Below are 21,112 nucleotides of genomic sequence, written 5' to 3' on the forward strand. Positions count from 1 at the left end.
ATGATATGATAGGTCATTATCGTTTTAAAATAGTTTTGCGAAATTAGTATTTCTCCAATGTTCAATTTTCACCATTTATCCTGCATGCTAATATTACTTAATTTTTCTACTTAAAAAATTGTCATTTATGGGGAACTTAAATATTCGAAAGACATCACTAGTTCACAACTGTCTTAGTATTTCGAACTTCGAAGAGCTTTACATTGGCTGCATTACCATGATTTTTGTATTAGTTTGTTTTCTTCTGCTATTTTTGTAGTACCATTGATCGGAACATGAAGTGTGTCTGAGTCAAGGGTTATTCTATAAAAGTTAAGTATCATATGGCCACCGTAAGAAAAAAAAAAAGAAAAAAAATTAAAGAGACAAATGTGCATGGCATCACATGAGGCATTATTATGGTGAAGATGGACAAAATCGTACTTCTAAACGTAAGATACCGATCCCTCATTGTTTCGCTTTCGCTTTTGGTACTAGTACGCAGGTTCGTATATGAAAAAAATATCAACTTGATCCAAAATATCTTCTCGGTTGAGAGTTTGAGTTTAAAACGTTTGTTTTGGTTAGATATCAAATATTAGATTGATGATTCACGACTCTCGAGAGATACTGAAGATATATATAGTGTGATGAAGCCTTACCAACGATCCATGCATTTATATATATAGAAGAAGATCGACTTTACTTTGTTTTGTTTTTCACCGTCAAAAGCCGAATTTACACAGAACAAAAAAAAGGAACCTACATATTCATAAACCAACGAGGAAGTGGGACCTATGCTAAATTGTTTGGAGGAAAAAGTTGACGGTGTCAATCTTTCAAGACAAAAGCCAAGCAACCATCGCATTTTCCTCGTCGAGATCCAACGGTTCTCCGAAGTCGTCGGATTCAAATTTTTCACCATCTAACAGCCAGGACGACAAAACTGACTCAGGAGGACCCTCTTTCACGTCCCAAAGGGATTGACCTTCTCTACAAACAAAGTCCCAGTCAATGAAATCATCAGCCATCGTGTCCATATTCTCGCGACCAGCGGAGAACCCTCTCTTCTTGTCAGAGTCTTCTGCATTGTTCGACTTAGATGAGAACACGTGGACGGCATTAGGCTCGTCCGACAGAAACGAGTTAGTATTATAGATGTCGTCATTGTTACAAAATACCCCATCGTCGCCATTAATGCTCGGGTTACAGTAACGAACGTCTCCATAGCTACATGGTCCTAAACCTGTCTCCTCGGCTCCACTCACGCTATAACTTGACAACACATTTAATGCGCCTTCTTGTGCATTCTTCTTTGTACTGATCGGTAAAACTACGTCGTTTTTGTTTGCCTCTAGAGAATTTGGGGTTTTCTGGTTTCTAGGGTTTAGGATAGATTTGGGTTTCATGGAGGATCTGCTGGTTCTACCGGGTCTTCGCTTTTGCGGCGGCAGAGAGGGAGGCAGAGGAGCATTCTCGACTACATTCATGACCGTTGATTTTCTGATGAAATTGTGGAGTTTGCGGCTGAGATGAGAGTTCCAGTAGTTTTTAATTTCGTTGTCTGTTCTTCCTGGTAGATTACTGGCAATTGTCGACCACCTGCAATATACAATTAAGGGTTTTAACGTTATTCCAAATTTAGCTGTTAAATCATTTAGACGACGTAGTAACAATCTTGTTTAAAAGTGTTTTCAAATATAGAAATGTAGTATTGATTTGCGCTAAACAACTAAATAAGTTCGCTTAAAACGTATTTATGTGAATGATCGGTGATGGTTGATATTTAATCACGGATGCATAAATACGAAATGCTTAAAACTCTTCTTGTCTGAACTTAAAGATAAAGAAATGAGACAACGAAAGATATTAATTTACGATGTAACCTTGATTAATACTACATATAAATATCACGTGAACGTGTTTTTTTTTAAATACAGTACAGACAAATGACGTCATATATACATAAATCACATTTTGTTCAAATAAATAGATTACCTGTTTCCCAAAGTGGAATGCAACTTAACAATTAGCTCCTCTTCTTCGGGAGTTATGTTTCCTCTCTTGAGGTCTGATCTCAGATAGTTTATCCATCTCAATCTACAGCTCTTTCCGCATCTTTTCAGCCCTTTTTTAGTTAGTTAATTCAAAATAACAACATGTCAGATTTCAAGGCATATAAAAGAAAGTCAATTATACATTTTTTTTTCTTGTTCTAAATATAAGTAGCTCCGTTTGAAATAATAAGTTTTTAGTTGCGAGTTTATAGTCCCTATGTCAATAGTGTCTGAGAACGAGAAGGCCATTTTGGCTGAATAATAAATGACCAAACATGATATTCTTAGAATATTACGATTCGAAATGTTGGCAAGAAGTTTTTTTTTTTTTTGTCTTCATCTAAAAATCGATTATGCGTTATGCCAAACGTTTTTATTTATTTTTGTTTATTTCATCCCCGAACACTGATGCATACATCATAGTAAGGAAGGATACATTATGTAGAAACAAATCAAATGCTGTTAAATCATGCATGTGGACCTATTATTCAAGGCCAACCACTTTAGGTTTTATTAGATACTTTTAACACAAGACAAAACGTTAATACATGCATATACATACTACGATGAATATTAATAAAGGAATAGAAAGCGAACTTCTTCGTTCACTCACTTAAATATCTTCTATATATTAGTACACACCAATGAGTTATTAGTAAAAAAAAAACTGAAATTGATCATGGTGAAGTCATGTTTTTATCTAATTGGGTACATATACGCTTGAGAATTTTTCTAATAAAAATTAGATTATTGTTTTTCATGTATATTTTAATAAACCCTAAATCATGTAATTGATTCACAATTATATTAATCATAGAAATTCACTGTAGAGGGCGAGGCAGCATCTACACGTAGGCATTGAGAAAAAAATCCACCCATTGACAGTCACAGTACGGTAGAGTTGAATGCTTAACTTTCACAAGTAAAGAAATCACGGGAGAGAGTGTATATATATAGTACCGGCATTTTTGGGAAGAGCACGCCACGAGCCTTCGCCGTTTGAACGAATGTAGTCGGAGAGAATCTGGTCTTCCTCCGCCGTCCATCGCCCCTTCTTCATTCCCACTTTCTCACAGCACGGCGCTCTTCCCATTAGTTCCGGCGACTATATATATATATATATGTTAAGTTTCACTCACTTCACTTGACCTCTAAAGTCAATCGCTAGAGAGAGAGAGATATATATATATATATTATATAAATATATGAATTAGTGAAGTGACGACACCACAAACAGCGATTGATTCGGTATTTTAATAATATTTATAGGGGAAATAAGAGGAGAGATAGAGGACTTCAAGAGGGAGAGAAGGGGGATTGAGGTGAGGAGATGGTGACACGTCTCAGGTGATAGAATATGCCACGTAAGCCTTTGTTGAGACCGAAGTCGTGGCTCATCCACGGTCGAGAGCTCGTGAATAGTCCACGCTGGCTCGGTCTTATCGCTAATAGATCTTACAAAAATGAATCATAAACTTGCTTACATATAATAACATCATAACCTAATGAATGTGTCCATGTAAAGTTGTTTGCGGACGTCTGTCGTACACACGTTTGCGCATGGGATCTATTCTTCTTTATATCCCGCTCCATCCATGTCCGTAGTAATCAGTGCGGATTCGATCAATCATCTAACAATGATATATAAATCGTACTTTCTTCTCAGTAATTCTTCCTTATATCATGGACGATATATATATATGAACATCGTATCTACTTCTTCTATTTTTGTTTTTTTTTTTTTTGTTTTTCACCATCGTATTTACTCTTGTCAGCATTTTCTCAGCTGACAGTAAATGGTAGTAATGGACTGGGACCACTCGTCGAAGATGCGAAGATTCAAGAGACCTGACATGACAGATTGTCCTAAACCAGTCTATGTTTCTTTGCATGCAAATTTATAAAGCAACAAAATATATAAATGATCTAACTACACTCTTATTGTTTTTTTTTGATAAATAAGTATTTCATGGGACTAGTGTAGTGTTTGATAACCAATGCACAACGTATAATATATGATTGCGTTTTAGGCCCATACAATCCACTCTTAACGGTTTTACGTGCACATGTTAGGTGGAGTTGCAAATGGGCCTTGAGCCTTGTTAAGAAATATAGCCTAGTCGAAGAAAAGAAAAGTCACAGATTCTACTAGCGGTGTTTTTTAACACGTGGCTGATACTTATTGGTTATGTTTGTCAGAGACTTAACCCTGATTGGTCAATCGCTGCAATGTACACGTAAACCGACCACGGAGTTCGAATTTCATCGTTCCGTGAAAGAGAGAAAGGGAAGTGTGGGTGGAGATTCGAGTTCCCTCAATAAGGAGAAATAATAATAAGGCCAAAGGAGATCTTCGGTCTTGTTAAATCGGGGAGTTTTCTTGTTAACAATCGAAACGAATCTCAGGTTGGAGTTGAAGTCCTTTGGGAGAGATCTGATTCTCTCCTGATTTCGTTTTCCATGGCGATTCGGTGGTCGAAGCTGTGTATTGTATTGTTCGCACTTTCTTACGCCATTTGTGTCCTTTCCGGGTAAGCTCAATCTTTCGATGCCTTAGTGCCATAGAATGTGCAGTTTATTCGCCTGTGAATGCTCCTCTGTCGTAGCATTTTGTGTGCATTGCGAAATCTAATAAATCTATGGTGTGTGTGTGTGTGTGATTCAGGAAGAGCTACTACGATGTGTTGCAAGTACCGAAAGGTGCGTCTGACGAACAGATCAAGAGAGCTTACAGGAAACTCGCTTTGAAGTATCATCCCGATAAGAATCAAGGAAACGAGGAAGCAAATCGCAAATTCGCCGAGATCAATAACGGTATTTTCCTGTTGTAGCTTCTAATTCTTCACACTCATGATGAACCCTTTTTCGTTTTGAAAAAAAAATTGAGCTTATGGCGCCGTTGTTGATGTAACAGCTTATGAAGTGCTCTCGGATGAGGAGAAGAGGGAGATATATAACAAGTATGGGGAAGAAGGGCTAAAACAGTTTGCTGCAAATGGAGGACGAGGAGGAGGAGGAGGGGGCATGAATATGCAGGATATATTTAGCCAGTAAGTTTCTCTTTTTTTTTTAAGATGGTAAGCATTAGAGGAATTATTAGTGGAATAAAGACCAATGTTATTGACATTTTATCCGAGTAATCTTGCTCGTTAATTAGAAGATTACTCTTTAGGTTCCTACTCGTGGTATAAGATTCAGGGTTATCAGATTCTGTGAATCATGGAACAGAAAACAGTGGTTAAGGTGTTTTTCAAGCACCTGAGTTTGGGTTTTGAAAAACGCTTGTCTGAGAGGTTTTATCTTTTCTAACCCATCCTTAGGGTAGAAGTGAACTGGCTTTTTTATGTATGGATAGTGGATACCAATAAATTTGGTAATGTTAATGGTAATTACTGTAATGCGAATAGTTCCTAAATTTTGATAATGTGTTACATATGTGTAAAAAAATGTAACAGATTAATGTGCAGAGATTATTAATGTGCCTATTAGGTTTTTTGGTGGAGGTTCGATGGAGGAAGAAGAGAAGGTTGTCAAGGGTGATGACGTGATTGTGGAACTTGAGGCGACTCTGGAAGATCTATACATGGGAGGCTCTGTGAAGGTATGTTAAAGGTCCCTGTCTATCAGGATGTTACTATTGTCATTATTAATGAACATAATTTATAAGTGTCATTCAGTCATTATTTACGTTTGAGAGATGGTTAGGTTAGAATAGATTGGTTGTGGAGGAAATATGTATGAAAGAACTTGCCTTAAGTTTTGGTTTCTGAAAGAGTGTGGTGTCCTACGATAAATTATCAGGTATGGAGGGAGAAGAATGTCATAAAACCAGCTCCTGGAAAGAGAAAGTGCAACTGCAGGAATGAGGTTTATCACAGACAAATCGGTCCTGGAATGTTCCAACAGATGACAGAGCAGGTGAGGCAGATCTATTAAAATCTCTCAAATCATCCTCTTCAGTTCAATATCATGCTCACCTGTTTAAAACATAATCGTCTGGTTCTTTGAAGGTCTGTGACCAATGCCCCAATGTCAAGTACGAACGGGAGGGATACTTTGTCACGGTTGATATCGAGAAAGGAATGAAAGACGGAGAAGTAAGTCTTAAAACTCTACTCCCTTATTGTAAACCTTAGACACCACATTTCACCGTGAGCTTATCGATTTCCCCTTTCAGGAAGTGTCTTTTTATGAAGATGGTGAACCCATTCTCGACGGCGAACCTGGTGACCTTAAGGTTAGTTGCTTCCCTAAGTTTCCTTATCCTTGATTTCACCAAATTTCAAGATCAGAGAATTAACCATTATTGTATATTTGACAGTTCCGGATAAAAACTGCACCACATGCCCGCTTCCGGAGAGATGGCAACGATCTACACATGACCGTCAACATTACACTGGTAAATAAATTGCACAAACATCTTGTGTATTTATTTATTTATTGATTGATTCCACTTTAATCTCCCTTCAGGTTGAGGCGCTAGTTGGATTTGAGAAATCATTCAAACACTTGGATGATCACGAAGTTGACATCAGTTCTAAGGTAACACTAGCATTCTCTACACACATAACACTCGATTGATCCTTTTATGATTTAATGGGTTTTTCTTTGGGGGGGGTTTGAATATTGTGACATAGGGAATTACAAAGCCTAAAGAAGTGAAGAAGTTCAAAGGAGAAGGGATGCCACTTCATTACAGCACAAAGAAAGGCAACCTCTTTGTCACTTTTGAGGTTTTGTTTCCTTCTTCTCTTACTGAGGATCAGAAGAAGAAGATTAAAGAAGTCTTCGCTTAGTACTCCTCTCTCTTTTTCTCTCTCTGTCGCTCTCTCTCTAGAAGTTTGGGGTTTCAAAAAGAACTTGTGATGGTCCTAATGTAACATGACTAGGTTCTTAATATAGAAAAAAAAAAGGAGAGACAAAGAGGAAGATGAGAAAAGCCACGAGTTGGTTTTGATCAAATTGTCTTTTTTTTTTGTTTAGTTTCTTTTTGCTTTTGTTAATCAAATTAGTGCATATTTATGAATCGTCTAGGTTTTGGATTACTTCTGTGACTTCTGTTTCCAATACTTTTTTGGTGTGCAGTGTGCTAGTTATAGTTGAATCAATCAAAAATATTTTTTATTACAGAAGAGTTCATAAGTACTTACGAGCTACATTTTCTTCTATTTAGAAAAAATATGGTACAAAATGCCCTCTTTTGAAATTTATGAATTATTCGAGAAATTGAATAACACATTAGGACGAGTGAAACCTCCATTGATGCGAAAGGGATAAAACTGCAAATCCCTCCGAAGTTGAGTTTACAGAACAAAATTGAGTTAAGAAAATAGTAAAATTAAGAGTTTTGTATTTCGAATTTTATTTATTTGGCGACAAAGGTAGGTTTTAGTTGTTGTGATGAAAAGTCCAACTAAATAAATATACAGCAGCTGGTTTGTTCCAAGAAACGTGGGAGAGTCTGGCTCTTAGACGCTTCTTCACCTTCCACGTGTCCCAACCGATCCACCGAGAAAGATCCCAACCCTTAATCATAATTAAACCTTAAAACCAATTAAATTTACGCCGCATTAAGGCGTGTTAAAGTTCGTTCACCTGCTTTTCTACATATGTATACGAAATACATACATATATAACGTGTGTGTGGGTTGAGAGTCATCTCTGTCAAAGTAAGATTGATCGGAGGAGGAGGCTGAGAAGAGACCAAAATCGACGACAGATTCATCCAAACTTGCACGCTAACGCCGGAAAATTCCGCCACTCGTATAAGGATACGTATACGTAACGTATGTATATAGGGATTTATAGTCATTGTAACATAAACGAAGAAGGTTATTATGGACGGTGTTTTCTTAAAAATGTCGGTGCAAGGAGTATTTCCGAAAATTCCGGTGGGACCGTCGCTGATTCGCGCGATCGGAGGCTCTGTGGAGGAGAAACCAGCGACTGGATCTTTGCCGCCTTGGGTTTCACGTCGTCCGCTTGAGTTTCTGCGGATCGGGAAGGGAAGGAAGGAAACGGTGAGAGACGACGCCATTTCGTCGGAGAGAGAGGAGCGAAGCGGAAACTGGGTTTTGAGGATTCTGGAGGTTGGGTCAATCTGGAAAGGGAAGCGGCAACGATCAGGAGGTGGTGGTGGAGAGGAGGAAGACGAAGTTACGGAATCGAACAAGGACGACTTATGCGACGAATGCGATTTCTGCAGGATCGATGACGAAGAGGAAGAAAAGGAGGAGATTGTGTTTGATAGAGAACACTTCTCGAAGATGCTCATGAAAATTCCTCTGGATGATGCACAGATGTTTGCGAAATTGTCATATTTGGGAAATTTGGCTTATTCAATCCCTAAAATCAAGGTGACCTGAAGATATTGAAACAAAACCTCGACTCTGTGTTTCTGATTCTTTGTTTTTGACTCGTTTTCGTTGTTACAGCCTGAGAATCTGTTGAAATATCAGAAACTGAGATTTGTGACTTCCTCAATTGAGAAGAGGATCAGTCTTAGGGTTTCTTCTGATCAACAGGAGGATAATAACAATGGCGAGAAGGAGGAGGAGGAGAAGAAGCTCATTAACCCAGCTGTGGCTTACAGAATAGCTGCTTCCGCAGCATCTCGTCTCTTTTCCCATTCAAAAACTGTGCTTCCTTTTGGATCCTCTAAACGTCAAGAGAACGAAGCATCTCTGATGGCCACTGCTGATTCGGTTACAGCCGTTGTGGCAGCGAAAGAGGAAGCCAAGCAGGCGGTCGCGGATGATCTGAAATCAAACCGTTCACCGCCTTGTGAGTGGTTCATATGCGACGATGATAAAAGTGGCACACGGTTCTTCTTTATTCAGGTAATTTTTTCTCTGTGGTTAGTCTTTCATGGTCTTGAGATTTGCCAAAAGATAAGCTTAATTAAGAAGGTTCAATCATCTTAACAGGGTTCAGACTCATTGGCCTCATGGCAAGCTAACCTTCTATTCGAGCCAGTCCCTTTCGAGGAGCTTGATGTGCCTGTTCACAGAGGCATATACGAAGCTGCAAAAGGAATATACGAACAGATGTTACCGGAAGTTCACGCCCACCTCAATTCACGTGGCAAGAACCGTGCTTTTCTTCGGTTTAGCGGACATTCTCTAGGAGGAAGCTTGTCATTGTTAGTGAACCTCATGCTTCTGATCCGAGGTCAAGTCCCGGCTTCTTCTCTGCTTCCGGTGATCACCTTTGGTTCACCTTGCATCATGTGCGGAGGCGATAGGCTTCTTCAGAAACTGGGATTGCCTAAGAGTCATCTTCTTGGAATCTCGATGCATAGAGATATTGTACCCCGAGCATTCTCCTGCAATTACCCAGACCGAGCTGCAAAGCTTCTCAAGGCATTGAACAGAAACTTCCGGAACCATCCTTGTCTGAATAACCAGGTAATGTGAAAGATATCTTAAGCTGTTTGCTTCAGATCGTTGCTTCTTGGCTTACCCTGTTTGTTTTTGTTTTTAATTCTGCAGAATTTATTGTATTCTCCAATGGGAAAGCTTCTAATTCTGCAACCATCCGAGAGATTCTCTCCCCCACACCCTCTGCTTCCTCCAGGAAGTGGTCTCTATGTCTTAACATCGAAGGATACCGACGAAACAGAAAAAGGACTAAGGGCTGCAAAGAGCGTCTTCTTTAATTCACCACACCCTCTCGAGATTCTCAGCGATCGTTGGTCTTATGGGTCTGAAGGAAAAATCAAAAGAAACCATGACATGAGCTCTTACCTGAAAGCATTGAGGCACGTGATCAGGAAAGAGCTGAAGCAGATCAAGGGTGAGCGGGATCAATGGCAGGCCAAGTTCCTTGTTGTAAACATTATACGTACTGGGAAAGATTCCTTGAAGCTCATAGCTAGATTTGTCGCATCAAGGAGTAGTCAACTAGTGATCATCTTCTTTCTCCCAATTAGATTGTTAATCATGAGTGTCTATGGTGTAATATTTCACTCACAAGCACATTTTAGTTTCTTCAAGTGAAACTTAAGCTTATTATTCTGTAATACAACTCACACATCAATTATTTCAGAGAAGGAGGAACTAAAAGTGTATAAGAGGGCACCAAAAAAAGCGAGAGATTTATTCAAGATTCTTTCAAGATTTCAAGATTTCAGTGAAATACGTAGGGAGTCTTCTCGTACTGATATAGTTGGCAAATAAAATGCGAGAGATTTATTCATTAAAGGGGCATAAAAGCTTTGTGACAAGAATCTACGGGGAGAGAGAGATGAGTAAAAGAGAGAAACTTAGAGATCCATCTTCCCTGCAAGATACCAGGAATGCATAGCGAGGCTTCCAAATGAAAAGATGTTAGCTAGCGATGATAAGCCGTGAATCATTCCAAACTTCTTGTTCATTGCAGCTAACTTGGGGATAGTCTTTGCCTTTTCTCTGTTCTTAGACCACCCAACCTCATCTCCAATGTTGTTTTCTCTCTCTACTTTGTGCCTTTGCTTCATCATCTACATCACAGACAGACAGAGAGACCATTGGTTCACAGGAAAGGACTGAAGATGGTGTTTGTGTACAACTTACATCGATGGTCATGGGAGTGAACACAAGCAAATTGGTGAGATTGAAAGCAAAAGCCGATAGAAGAAACCCTAGCTGATACTTCTCCACAGCAGAAGATGACTTCCATGGATGTAAATACCCAAAAGCAGACAGTGAAATTGCGCAGCAAGAACCAACCAGAGTGAAATACGCTGGAAACATCTTGCTCTGAAGATTACCAAACTGATGCCTCGGTAAATTCCTAATCAATCAAAAACACGGAATCACACTTCACACAGAACCTAATTTCCCAATTCAACGAAATTGAAGAAGATGATCGGATAGAATTCGTTTTTTTATTCGATTAAATTTGATTTAGAGAATAGAAGTGCACTTGAACATGATGATTCCGCCGATGAAGGTAGCCCAGAGAGCCGCGCCCCAAGCTGTAGCGAAGCTGAGTAGATGAGATAGCTTCAGGAAGATCAAAAGCTTCGCCGAATTCTCGCCTTTCGACAGCGATCCGAATGTCTCCGGTGAGAATATAATTCCGGCGGCTAAAAACGCCACCGCTGCTAGAAATCTCGTCAGCCAACCCATCGCCGATGGTTTTTCCGATTACTCTTCTCGAAAATTATCGCTGAGAGTCTTCAAAGACAGACACAAGACGCGCACACGTTTTGTTCACGTCGACTTTGAGTAGGTAGCCATCTCCGTTTACAAAAGTACCCCCAGCATTTAAAAGTACACCGAACCAACATAACGCAGATCTTGGGGATATTAATGTCAACTTCTTATATATCTTTATTAAACGCCGCACATAGTTCACCGATGACCGAACCAACAAGCTGCATGCCGCAGAAATTTATATTTTTCAACTCGTTTTGTGATTTCTTTTCTGCAATATATATTGGGCCAGAGAAGTAAGATTTAGGCCCCAAAATTATAACAAACTAATAAGTTTTCGGTCCATCACGCTTTTTTTTTTTTCTTAACAGCATTATTTCATTAACCAAGAGTTTGATGCAAATTAGATTGATCAACCTCTACATAATAACTTAGGAACATAGATCATAAATAAATGGCGTCATTTGCTTGATGAAACACTAACTTGTAAATCTTTTAATCTAGAAAATCATCTCTTTTTATGTTTTGATGCAATGCAAGGGTCGTCGAGTTTTTTTTTATTATATCCATATATACATGCGCGAACAAAAATAAAAACCAAATACTAAAATATTATGCTATTTGTCAGTAAATTCATAGGTTCAAAGATAAAAATTAATCATTGTCTGTAGCAAAATGTGAAATCATTAGTGTAGTTATTAGCTTCGTGAACTGATTTTCTCATTGTTGGCTAGAAATTCGTTATATATCATGAAAAATGAAATACTCCATCTTTACTCCTATGACTAAAGGCTAGTCTAATACCTTACTGTTTTTTATATCAGTCCTTACTTTATCGCCTGTTTAAATATATCTTTTGTTCAAATTTTTCAAGTACCAGCAAAAATTAAATATAGTAAACAAAATAATAATAAGTAATTAAGTACACATGATAGGCTCACATGGAATACGCACTGACATCATCATATACATATACCTGGCCACGACTGATCCTCTTTCCAATGTCTCCAACATCCTATACATCACGTGCTTTCTTTTTATTTCAAATTTTCCCCTTCAATTTCTTACTTTTCTCATTTTCACATCATGTATGCTAATTTGTCCACAATCATCCAACTCATGCTCAAATGAACCAATTCGTTTACGATGAAATTATCAGGACATAGCTATTGACTATAACAAACAAAATGAATTTTGACGTATATTATCGAGTCATTTAAAATAAAACTCCAAGAGCACGTATTAGTGAAGATTAAATATCTGAGAGGGGAGGAGTTGTCCTTGGTTTTGTTTACATATTTCACCAAATTTCGGAATTTAAAATGACAAGTCAAATATGTATAGTGACTGGTCGTAGTCAAAATATCTGTGCGTGTATGTATCGTTTTATATATACGAGAGGGAGATGCTGATGTTAGTTTAATAGATATGTTGCATAGTATTCCCTGTGGCGTTCAGTGATTATTCTGAAACCCCAATGTGAAAAATGGCAGATAAATAATTGCATGGCAGGTTTTAAGAGCTTTCTCTATCATTTTTAAAAAAATCTAGCTAGGAAGAATACTTGAGCAAAGCGAAGTAAATTCCTAATATAATAAACTTATTCTTATACCAATTGAATAATACCCACCAACCTTTCATCTACTAGTTAATATATAGTATCATTATTTAATAAATTTCACTAATTTAAACCATACGAGTATACCACATAATAAAGCAGCCAAACAATGTAGATAAGATTCCTCGGAATATTAATTTGTTTTGTCAGACTCTGTTTATCCAATTTGATCGGACAAATCTTAGAGGAACATCAACATTTGAAACTATACGATTAGTATTCATGTGTGTTGTGTCAAAAAATAATAATATAGTGGTAATTCTAATTTAATCCGACACAAATTACATCCGAAGCAATGTAGCATTATCTCTGAATAAGTAAAGATAGGTGAAACAAGAAAGAGGAGGCGAATATTTCAAGTGACCAAAAATTCGAGTGGAATTCATTCTTACGTGCATTATACATAGACGGTCATTGATTTTTCACTCGTCCCGAAACGGTGTCGTTTCCACAAATCGGTTCGTATTTTTTCTCGGTTAATATTTAACAACTGAGGGCTTCGTATTTCATTGGAATCGGTTGGTTAAAACCGGTCCTAGATAGTAAATTCCCAACCGCGGCTAGATCTCGGCAGAAAACTCCTTGATACGCGCTTGAATTTCCCGGTTTTATTTCTGAGAAACCGTTTATATTTATTGAACCAGGTTTTTCAACCGGTTCGTGTTCTCCAACCGTTTGCGCTGACTTTTGCGTCAACATCTTCGTCTTCTTCCTCTGTTCCTCCTCCACTACTGTTGCCGTCAAAACGGAATAACCTTTCTGAATCAAACGGTAAAGCAACAAGGAAGACATCCTCGCTCGATCTTTAGCGGAATCAATCTCGTTATGATCGGAGAAGTCGCAACGTTCGATGAACGACAAAGCCTTATCAGGTTTATGTCTGAGACACAACAAGAGATTCGCTCTATCGAGCTCCGATCTCGTGCATCCGCGTCTTACTCCGATCAATCCGTAGTAATCCGCATTCCCAATTTCTCCATTCGCGATTTTTCCTTTCAAAAACTTCGACTTTGCCGTCAAAACGCACAATTTTCCCGGGATTTCTCTGTATTTCACATTGTGCCGTTTCCACGGCGGTCCGGGAAGTTTCCGGTCTCGTAAGATCGTGTTGTAGAGAATCCTCAAGTGCTCTAAATCGTGAAGCGAATCCGGTAAACAGCGAACCGTTTCCAAAAGCGCGGCTCTTGTCTCTAACGCGTGGATGCACGACGGCTCAAGAGCTAAGGTTTTGTTGCAATCGGCGATCGCCTCCGCGATTTTTCCGGCGGATCTGTAAGCGGCGGCGCGATGCATATAACAATCGGCGAGGAATCCTTGCGGCGCCGGGCGACGACGGCCGTCGAGGATTTTGGAGAAGTGGCGGATCGAGTCGGAGAAATGGCCAGCGTCAAAAGCAGCGAATGCGGCGGCGCGACGGCGGAGGAGGAGTTTTGTGTGGGCGAGAAGGCGAGAGACGGTTTCGCATTCGGTGACTTTGCGTGGAGGAGAAGAGGATGATGAGTCGGAGAGAAGGAGAGAGAAGCTATCATCAGACCAGCATATACTCTGACGACGAAACTCGGCGGTTGCAAGGCGTTTTGCGGTTTGAAGAAGAACCAGTGCGTCCTCCATTAGTCCTAGGTGGCAACAAGCTTGTCCCAAAACTACATATCTGAAAATTTTGAACAAAAAAAAAATAAAGAATATTATTTTCATAATTAAACTCAGTTTGGTCACTCTGTAAAATCACTGAAGATTGTATTAATTTTGCAATTCCGACTAATACCAATCAGAAACTTGTAATTCATCACTCACACTTTTTACTTAAAAATCAAACCTTTAATTTACTGAAAACGAGGAATATTTGAGAGGGGAAAAGGATTTTACCGCCATTGTTTTTCTTTATCGAAAGTTTTACAAATCCCTGCCATTACTTTCTTCTTCAAGTCAGAAAGAGAGAAGCACTTGAAAGAGGTGGAGGAGGAGTCGCGGCCCGGAGAGAGAAGCTTCCGTGAGAGTTGAGCGGAGGAGGAGGAAGAGTAAGAGCCGTCGGATAAAACGGATCTGTCTTCGTCGTTCACGGCGAGCTTGAGGCTTGGAATGTAATCTTGAAGCATATTAGCCACGTCCTTGAAGCGACGAAGAAAGAGCAAAGCTCTGGCTTTAAGTTCTAACGCAATTTCCAAACTCGGCGAGATTGATAAAGCGGCGTCAAGTATATGAATGGCTGAAGCGGCGGCTGTTTGGTCCTCACTCGCCATTAGAGACGTTGCGTCCTTAATGTATTTATCAACAAGCTGAAAGATTGAAAACAAAAAAATGAGAATGTTGATTTAGTGACTAGTCGATGTTCATTAAAGAGATGATTGAGAAATTTCATAAAGTTTGATGATTGGGAAGTTTTATTTACCTTCTTGTGTGTGAACCACCAATGCTTCTTGCCGCCGTCACGGAGAGGATAAACAGCCATTGTTGCAGAGGTAAACTTCTGTAAAAAAGGGTTTTGATTTGCTGATTGGGTCAATAGATCAGACTATCCAAAAAATCGATTTTTGTTTTTGTTTTTATCACTCTTCTCCCAAAATTCTTTGCGTTTTCTCCTCCAAGATTTTAGAAAAGAGAGAGAAGTGCTTATAAAGAAACAGAGAGAAAAGGAGAGAGAAGGAAACAGAGGAGTATAGGAGAGAGAGAGGACAGCTTTGACCTGAGAGAAAGTTTTGATCCTCCTTCTAATTAATAGCTGGCACCATTTCCCTTTTACATATTCTCTGTTTAAGTAAATTATACATATTTCATATTATTCATTAGCCATAATCAATCTCGTGTTTGTCTAAAAATCATATCTCTGGTAATTTTTTGATGAAAAATCATATCTCTTGAAATTACTTTGCTGGTCTAATAGATAATCCCATGTTTATTTTAGATTCTCAATCATATCTCTTGTAATTATTACTCTTAACCTTACTAGCCCCTTTCATATGCAATAGTAATATACTTTTACCTAAATCTATATACATCATTGTGAATTTGTCATATATTGTTGATGAGATAAGACGAATGATTGCACTATTTCATCACCCATCTCTTCAGTAATCATGTTCGATTATTTCTTACTATATACTTCAAGTTTTGTTTTCTTCGCTAGATTCCCTGGCAATTATTGTTTGCCAAAAATGAATTTTTAGAATGGGACTATCATATTGATCATAATGAGATGTTGGCCATGTTAGATTTTCATAGTAGTGCATGTTAGAGCTTTGATGAACCATAAACGAGTTTCAATCACTTCTCGATACATGTTATCCTCCAATTATTAGTGGATACATATTTAGCTTTTCTGATTTTATACCATCGTCAAAATACGTACTTAATTTAGCCGGGGTACGTATTGTAATATTTATAAGAAAACAACACAAAACATAATGCTATTACTAATCATGTCGAATTTATGTTTGGTCCAAAAGCAATGCAAGGTCAACATATATGTAGCAGCTAGCAAGATATATGTCTGAAATCAATATGCAATGTCAAATAAATATCTAACCTTTTTTTTCCCTGAGGATTGTTTATATTATTGTTGTAGTAAGGCAAGGGACGGTTAGCCTTTATTATTGCGACCTGTATTTTTTCAGAATAATTAGAACAACAATAATAATGATGCAGCTGAAAAATGATTATATTATAGGTACAACCTCCTTCAACATTTTTTTGGACGTATAGGCAAAATGTGTGTGTATCGGCTACAAATGATAGCCTTATATATTATTAATCATTCAGAAATATAAAATTCGATCTTTTATTTATGCATTACATTTTTCTATTTTCCATCGCATAACTAAAACTAATTATTATGATACAGTTTTCCCTTGAATAATATATTTCTATTAAATAAATACATTTTTACTAGAGTTAAAGGGGTGATTTCTTTTGATTCTACGATTCTATATTCTTTGAAAAATCACACTCCATTCGATTGTATATAAATTAATGTTTTGATTGGAATTTCTTTTGACATTGAACTAGTTGAGAAGAAGAAATTCATATATATCATATATGTGCATGTTTTATATGTATACGTGCTTATAAACTTCTTTTTGTTTAATCAAATACGTGCTATAAACTTAAAAACAATCTCCAACACTACATAATTGATGACATAAGTCACATTACGGTACATATATACACAAACACAATGCCATTGGCTGAGACGATTATATGCCACTATGCCAGGATGGCTTGACTTAACGACCTAGCGAATCTCTGTTTTTCTTAATATATATAGTTAACAAACACTACAAAGACAATTACGGGATTAACTAGTAGTATAAATTAAATCCCTGGTTTAGAAAGTGGGTCAAGTTAAGGGTAACGGTCCCCATTCTATAAACATGTTAGCATCTCAAGAAGCATATCGCGAGTCATGACGACGTATACATAGATTTGCCAATATAATATATTAATATCTACATACTTATCTTCATGATCCATACATACACATAAATAATAGGTATATAGTCAATTAGTCATGAATACTTTTTTTTTGACGAAAATAAAAGAATAATAGTATTTATAAATAAATAAAAATTATATGATCATACTCTTTGGTTTCGAAATTGAATAGTTTTATATACTTTCGTATACTTTAATCTTTTTTGCGAGTCAATTAGTTTCCAACTGATCACTTCTTGGGGTTATTGATAAAGGTGGGTTGATCATTGATGTTTTTGATATCATATACAATTATTTACATTCTTGTAAGAATATATGTTCATAACATGTATTCATATATGTACTTCGTTAAATCCCTTCTATCATCTAATTTTAAGTCTTATTTTCTAAATTTAATGTTTAAATAGTACCTTGGAAGTTATAAATTAAATGAATGCAATTTCCAACAAAACCCAAAGTACTATAGTTAATTATTTTTCAATTCGTCTAAATGTATAATATTAAGATTTCTTCAAGGTGACGTCCAAAAATACTTTACTTATCATTTTTTACACTGCGCACATTATTGGGTGTTAGGACTTTGCAACATGATGGGTAGCAATAGCATTGTCTATTGGAGACTTTTACCAAGACATGGGTTTTTATATATTAGAACCACATAATTCAGTGTCAAAATTCGCGCATATATTAATATTGTGATTTTTCTTTTCTTGCGATAGTTTAGAATCTATTGTTAACAACATTTTGTTCATATTTTTAAATAGTTGTGTAGTGGACGTCATTGTTTAATTTCAAAAAATGAGTAATAAAAATAGAGAATATTGCGTTGGGCATCAAACCAATCATCTAGTTAGGCTCAAATTCAGACGATAGAGACCTCTTTTTGATCCAAAAGCTTCGGGTTTTGAACAAAAACTGAAACCAATCAAACAAAAGTCAGAGAGAATTCAGAGGGCGGCACGTGTTCTTGGCTTAGAATATCACGTGGGAATGAGTGATCCATGTGCATCCCTTAACCCCAAAAACCAACTCAGCTCGATAGTTTTTTTTTTTTTTTTTTTTTGTACATTAGAGATCTATAGAGTGGTGATCAATATTAAAATTTCATTACAGCATATACACACTGCTAAACTAAAACTCGGAAAAGGAAAAAAAGAAAAAAAAAGAAAAAAAAAACATTAGGAGATAGTTGATACTAATTGATAAGGAAATTATAAGAAGAGAATATGGAAAAAGAGAGGGGAAATAGGACCAGTCTCCAGCTCGGCTGTGCTTTGATGAAAAGTTGCGAATAATAAAAAGACAGCCTTAAAATCGTCGTCACAAAGGAAAAGTAATTAAAAACTAACGATTATTTCGAACCGGTATATCATATACTGTAGTAATAATATATTTTTATCTTACTTTTGGCCACGACATCGCGTAGACAAGAATCGATCCAAAGGAGAGACTCTGAAAATGTTCCAAAAAGTGAAAGTATTCAAATAATTGCAAAAAATTGTTGATAAAGGTTTATTATAAGCATATATTTGAGTTTAGAGATTTCTGATAAACTTACCTTCCAATAATCAACTTGATTTTGCATTCCTTTGTAAATCAAATCCAGATATGATGTAGAAATATTAGTAAATTCTTACGACTATATGGGGGAGCGTGCACGAGTTGCAAAATCTGGACAACAGAAAAAGATGAATCGCAAAATATAATCTATTAGGCTATTAGCACTGATACGCTATTGCGTTCCGACTTGAACGTTGCCTGGAGACTGACTATTCTTAAGATTAAGAACGCATTATGTGCGAGTGCCTGAGTATTTTTCCTTTTCTGGTTATCTCTCATCTATTTTTATTTTTATTTATATTGTAACGATTTACATTGACAAACCACAAAAGCCATACGAAGCTATACCCAGTGATGTTAACACCCAGGGCTTAAGTAAAGCCAACGCTTTAACAAAAATCATGTCACACAGCATGAAATCAAATCATGTTCACCTATTTAAAAAAATAAAAAATACATGGTTATCCACACTTTTGTTTGTTTTGTTATTCCCAGTGCCTAAAAAGACGAAAAAGAAACCAAATGATAAGCTCACAAGTAGACATAACACATGCAAAACAAAAAGTATGTAAGAACACACATTATAGTACATCTGTATGTCAAATTGGTTGGTCTTCCTTCATTGTAGGACATTGTTATTGTTAAATGTCAACCTCGATTCACATGGGCTTTTTCTACATAATACATTATTATTGAAGTCAAGTCTTCATCTTCATCTTTCAATTTTTCGAGAAAAGCTCAGAGACAGCCATTGCCTTAGACCCACACAGTTTACACAGTCACATCCAAACTTGGGTTCACACACTCCATTCGATTTTGAGTTTAAAAGTCTTGATTGTATACAAAAATATAAACAGTTATACACACATTTACATGGTAAATCGTTTTACAACTTGGAATCGTAGCCACATATCAGACATACATTGATCTTAGTCGATATATTGAGAGACCCATTTGAAACCTTCGCCGTAGCCCATCTTCCTGACAATGCTGCACATGAAGACCTCAAGAGGACGAACATTTGTTCCTGCTAGATTCACTTTACCTTTCCCGGTGGTGAAATTGGTTAGGCCTAGATGATAACGCAGCTCGTCTTCTGATGCAGCATAGGGAATGTCGATTTTGTTTCCAAGAACGAGGAACGGGACATTTGCTAGGGATTCATCTGAGAGAAGTGCGTCAAGTTCCTTCTTTGATTCTGCAAACCTCTCCTTGTCATATGCATCCACCAGGTAAACCACCGCATCGACCTAATAGAACGAGAGACAATAATGTTACAAACCTGAAGAAGATGGTAATAGTTTGACACCAAATTCTTTTGATCTCTAAATTCCACCAGCAATCAGATAAGCAATTTGGAACAGGGAAGCTTGTAACAGCTTCGTAAATATTAATTCGTCCGACAAAAAGAACTGGTCAGATAAGCGATTAGTGGTTAGCACAATTGCTACAAAATAGAGTAGGGAGTACACAGCAAGATTCACATCAGATTACTGTATAAGTGTAACCAGCAGAATGCAATCAATGGACCTCATGCCGCAATAGCATGAAGCTTTTTTCACTGATTTGCTCTCTGCCCGAATCCTAAGTTAGAGTTAAACCTCCACACACCAATAACCTTGACAATTCAAGCTCTCATCTAGAGATTTCACTTCTGCTAAATCATCTCAGACTATTGTTTCTTGGTGACAGGGAAGAGACTGTAAGCAACTTCAAAAATTTCATACAGAAAGACAATGAATATGAAACACAGAAACAGAGTGGGCGCAAGCACACAAAGATTCACATCACCATAGTGTTCTACATATATAATTGATTGACCTAGAATTCTATCGATAACACGAAAACAAAAAGGTCACACCTTAGCATAATAGTCCTTCCAGACTCTACGGGCAATCTGATGACCTCCCAAATCGAAAGCTTTGAACTTGATTTTCCCGATACTAAGCTCTTCCGATGTCGGATGCTGTGTCGGCTGATGCTGGACTAGCCTCTGAATCCAAAATCAGACGATGATCGGAGACTTTAAACTTTGATCGGTCGTAGTCACTATGAGAGACGAGATGATTACTGATCTGATCGAAGAAGAAGAAAACGAACCTCGTCCTTTAACATGTGAAGCAAAGTGGTTTTTCCGGCGTTGTCGAGACCGAGAAACAAAATCTTCGCTTCCTTCTGCCACAATCCGAGAGTTGCGAGAACTCCATAGAACCAATCGACGAGGAACATCACTTCTTCTTCTTGCGAGATATTTTCCACAGCAATAAAAGATTGAAGAGGGTATTATCTTATAAGCAACAAATTTCCCGCAGATCCGCGTTTTACAGACGGCG

The 21,112-nt window shown here is 37.5% G+C and overlaps 6 protein-coding genes across 6 annotated transcripts; 2 read left to right on the plus strand and 4 right to left on the minus strand.

The window, feature by feature from the left end:
- Positions 1-718: 718 nt before the first annotated feature.
- Positions 719-3,227, minus strand: LOC18020294 (transcription factor MYB11). The gene is made up of 3 exons (XM_006402301.2): positions 2,997-3,227; positions 1,978-2,107; positions 719-1,581 (listed from the first exon to the last, which is right to left on the minus strand). The coding sequence occupies exons 1-3, from the start codon at positions 3,127-3,129 to the stop codon at positions 819-821; spliced, it is 1,026 nt and encodes a 341-aa protein (XP_006402364.1). The 5' UTR covers positions 3,130-3,227; the 3' UTR covers positions 719-818.
- Positions 3,228-4,277: 1,050 nt separating this feature from the next.
- On the plus strand, positions 4,278-7,081 carry LOC18020295 (dnaJ protein ERDJ3B). Its single transcript, XM_006402302.2, has 10 exons — positions 4,278-4,567; positions 4,702-4,850; positions 4,951-5,086; positions 5,526-5,637; positions 5,838-5,954; positions 6,047-6,133; positions 6,214-6,273; positions 6,358-6,435; positions 6,507-6,578; positions 6,674-7,081. Exons 1-10 carry the CDS (start codon positions 4,497-4,499, stop codon positions 6,830-6,832), a joined length of 1,041 nt encoding a protein of 346 aa, XP_006402365.1. The 5' UTR covers positions 4,278-4,496; the 3' UTR covers positions 6,833-7,081.
- Positions 7,082-7,689: 608 nt separating this feature from the next.
- LOC18020296 lies at positions 7,690-10,050 on the plus strand. Its single transcript, XM_006402304.2, has 4 exons — positions 7,690-8,392; positions 8,471-8,875; positions 8,963-9,442; positions 9,527-10,050. The coding sequence occupies exons 1-4, from the start codon at positions 7,874-7,876 to the stop codon at positions 10,031-10,033; spliced, it is 1,911 nt and encodes a 636-aa protein (XP_006402367.1). The 5' UTR covers positions 7,690-7,873; the 3' UTR covers positions 10,034-10,050.
- A 62-nt stretch (positions 10,051-10,112) lies between these two features.
- Positions 10,113-11,298, minus strand: LOC18020198 (transmembrane protein 205). The gene is made up of 3 exons (XM_006402303.2): positions 10,941-11,298; positions 10,589-10,808; positions 10,113-10,515 (listed from the first exon to the last, which is right to left on the minus strand). Exons 1-3 carry the CDS (start codon positions 11,144-11,146, stop codon positions 10,300-10,302), a joined length of 642 nt encoding a protein of 213 aa, XP_006402366.1. The 5' UTR covers positions 11,147-11,298; the 3' UTR covers positions 10,113-10,299.
- Positions 11,299-13,085: 1,787 nt separating this feature from the next.
- On the minus strand, positions 13,086-15,363 carry LOC18020197. The gene is made up of 3 exons (XM_006402305.2): positions 15,181-15,363; positions 14,658-15,067; positions 13,086-14,442 (listed from the first exon to the last, which is right to left on the minus strand). The coding sequence occupies exons 1-3, from the start codon at positions 15,238-15,240 to the stop codon at positions 13,275-13,277; spliced, it is 1,638 nt and encodes a 545-aa protein (XP_006402368.1). The 5' UTR covers positions 15,241-15,363; the 3' UTR covers positions 13,086-13,274.
- Positions 15,364-19,593: 4,230 nt separating this feature from the next.
- On the minus strand, positions 19,594-21,077 carry LOC18020199 (GTP-binding protein SAR1A). Its single transcript, XM_006402306.2, has 3 exons — positions 20,880-21,077; positions 20,641-20,772; positions 19,594-20,029 (listed from the first exon to the last, which is right to left on the minus strand). Exons 1-3 carry the CDS (start codon positions 21,006-21,008, stop codon positions 19,709-19,711), a joined length of 582 nt encoding a protein of 193 aa, XP_006402369.1. The 5' UTR covers positions 21,009-21,077; the 3' UTR covers positions 19,594-19,708.
- Positions 21,078-21,112: the final 35 nt, after the last annotated feature.

The sequence above is a fragment of the Eutrema salsugineum genome, unplaced genomic scaffold (assembly GCF_000478725.1).
Source record: "Eutrema salsugineum unplaced genomic scaffold, Eutsalg1_0 scaffold_19, whole genome shotgun sequence".
In the NCBI taxonomy this organism is placed as follows: Eukaryota; Viridiplantae; Streptophyta; class Magnoliopsida; order Brassicales; family Brassicaceae; genus Eutrema; species Eutrema salsugineum.

What these genes read in the sequence shown, in the direction of transcription:
- LOC18020295 (XM_006402302.2), top strand. Translation starts at nt 4,497, where the DNA reads ATGGCGATTCGGTGGTCGAAGCTGTGTATTGTATTGTTCGCACTTTCT. An exon ending in ATGCAGGATATATTTAGCCA is followed by an intron (nt 5,087 to 5,525) that starts GTAAGTTTCTCT and finishes TGTGCCTATTAG; the next exon opens with GTTTTTTGGTGGAGGTTCGA. An exon ending in ACATGGGAGGCTCTGTGAAG is followed by an intron (nt 5,638 to 5,837) that starts GTATGTTAAAGG and finishes ATAAATTATCAG; the next exon opens with GTATGGAGGGAGAAGAATGT.
- LOC18020197 (XM_006402305.2), bottom strand. Translation starts at nt 15,240, where the DNA reads ATGGCTGTTTATCCTCTCCGTGACGGCGGCAAGAAGCATTGGTGGTTC. An exon ending in GGTGGTTCACACACAAGAAG is followed by an intron (nt 15,068 to 15,180) that starts GTAAATAAAACT and finishes TCAATCTTTCAG; the next exon opens with CTTGTTGATAAATACATTAA. An exon ending in GATAAAGAAAAACAATGGCG is followed by an intron (nt 14,443 to 14,657) that starts GTAAAATCCTTT and finishes CAAAATTTTCAG; the next exon opens with ATATGTAGTTTTGGGACAAG.
- LOC18020296 (XM_006402304.2), top strand. Translation starts at nt 7,874, where the DNA reads ATGGACGGTGTTTTCTTAAAAATGTCGGTGCAAGGAGTATTTCCGAAA. An exon ending in ATTCAATCCCTAAAATCAAG is followed by an intron (nt 8,393 to 8,470) that starts GTGACCTGAAGA and finishes TCGTTGTTACAG; the next exon opens with CCTGAGAATCTGTTGAAATA. An exon ending in ATCCTTGTCTGAATAACCAG is followed by an intron (nt 9,443 to 9,526) that starts GTAATGTGAAAG and finishes TTAATTCTGCAG; the next exon opens with AATTTATTGTATTCTCCAAT.
- LOC18020198 (XM_006402303.2), bottom strand. Translation starts at nt 11,146, where the DNA reads ATGGGTTGGCTGACGAGATTTCTAGCAGCGGTGGCGTTTTTAGCCGCC. An exon ending in GGCGGAATCATCATGTTCAA is followed by an intron (nt 10,809 to 10,940) that starts GTGCACTTCTAT and finishes TTGATTGATTAG; the next exon opens with GAATTTACCGAGGCATCAGT. An exon ending in TCACTCCCATGACCATCGAT is followed by an intron (nt 10,516 to 10,588) that starts GTAAGTTGTACA and finishes TCTGTGATGTAG; the next exon opens with ATGATGAAGCAAAGGCACAA.
- LOC18020199 (XM_006402306.2), bottom strand. Translation starts at nt 21,008, where the DNA reads ATGTTCCTCGTCGATTGGTTCTATGGAGTTCTCGCAACTCTCGGATTG. An exon ending in TTCACATGTTAAAGGACGAG is followed by an intron (nt 20,773 to 20,879) that starts GTTCGTTTTCTT and finishes TTTTGGATTCAG; the next exon opens with AGGCTAGTCCAGCATCAGCC. An exon ending in GGAAGGACTATTATGCTAAG is followed by an intron (nt 20,030 to 20,640) that starts GTGTGACCTTTT and finishes TCGTTCTATTAG; the next exon opens with GTCGATGCGGTGGTTTACCT.
- LOC18020294 (XM_006402301.2), bottom strand. Translation starts at nt 3,129, where the DNA reads ATGGGAAGAGCGCCGTGCTGTGAGAAAGTGGGAATGAAGAAGGGGCGA. An exon ending in TGCTCTTCCCAAAAATGCCG is followed by an intron (nt 2,108 to 2,996) that starts GTACTATATATA and finishes TAACTAAAAAAG; the next exon opens with GGCTGAAAAGATGCGGAAAG. An exon ending in CATTCCACTTTGGGAAACAG is followed by an intron (nt 1,582 to 1,977) that starts GTAATCTATTTA and finishes TGTATATTGCAG; the next exon opens with GTGGTCGACAATTGCCAGTA.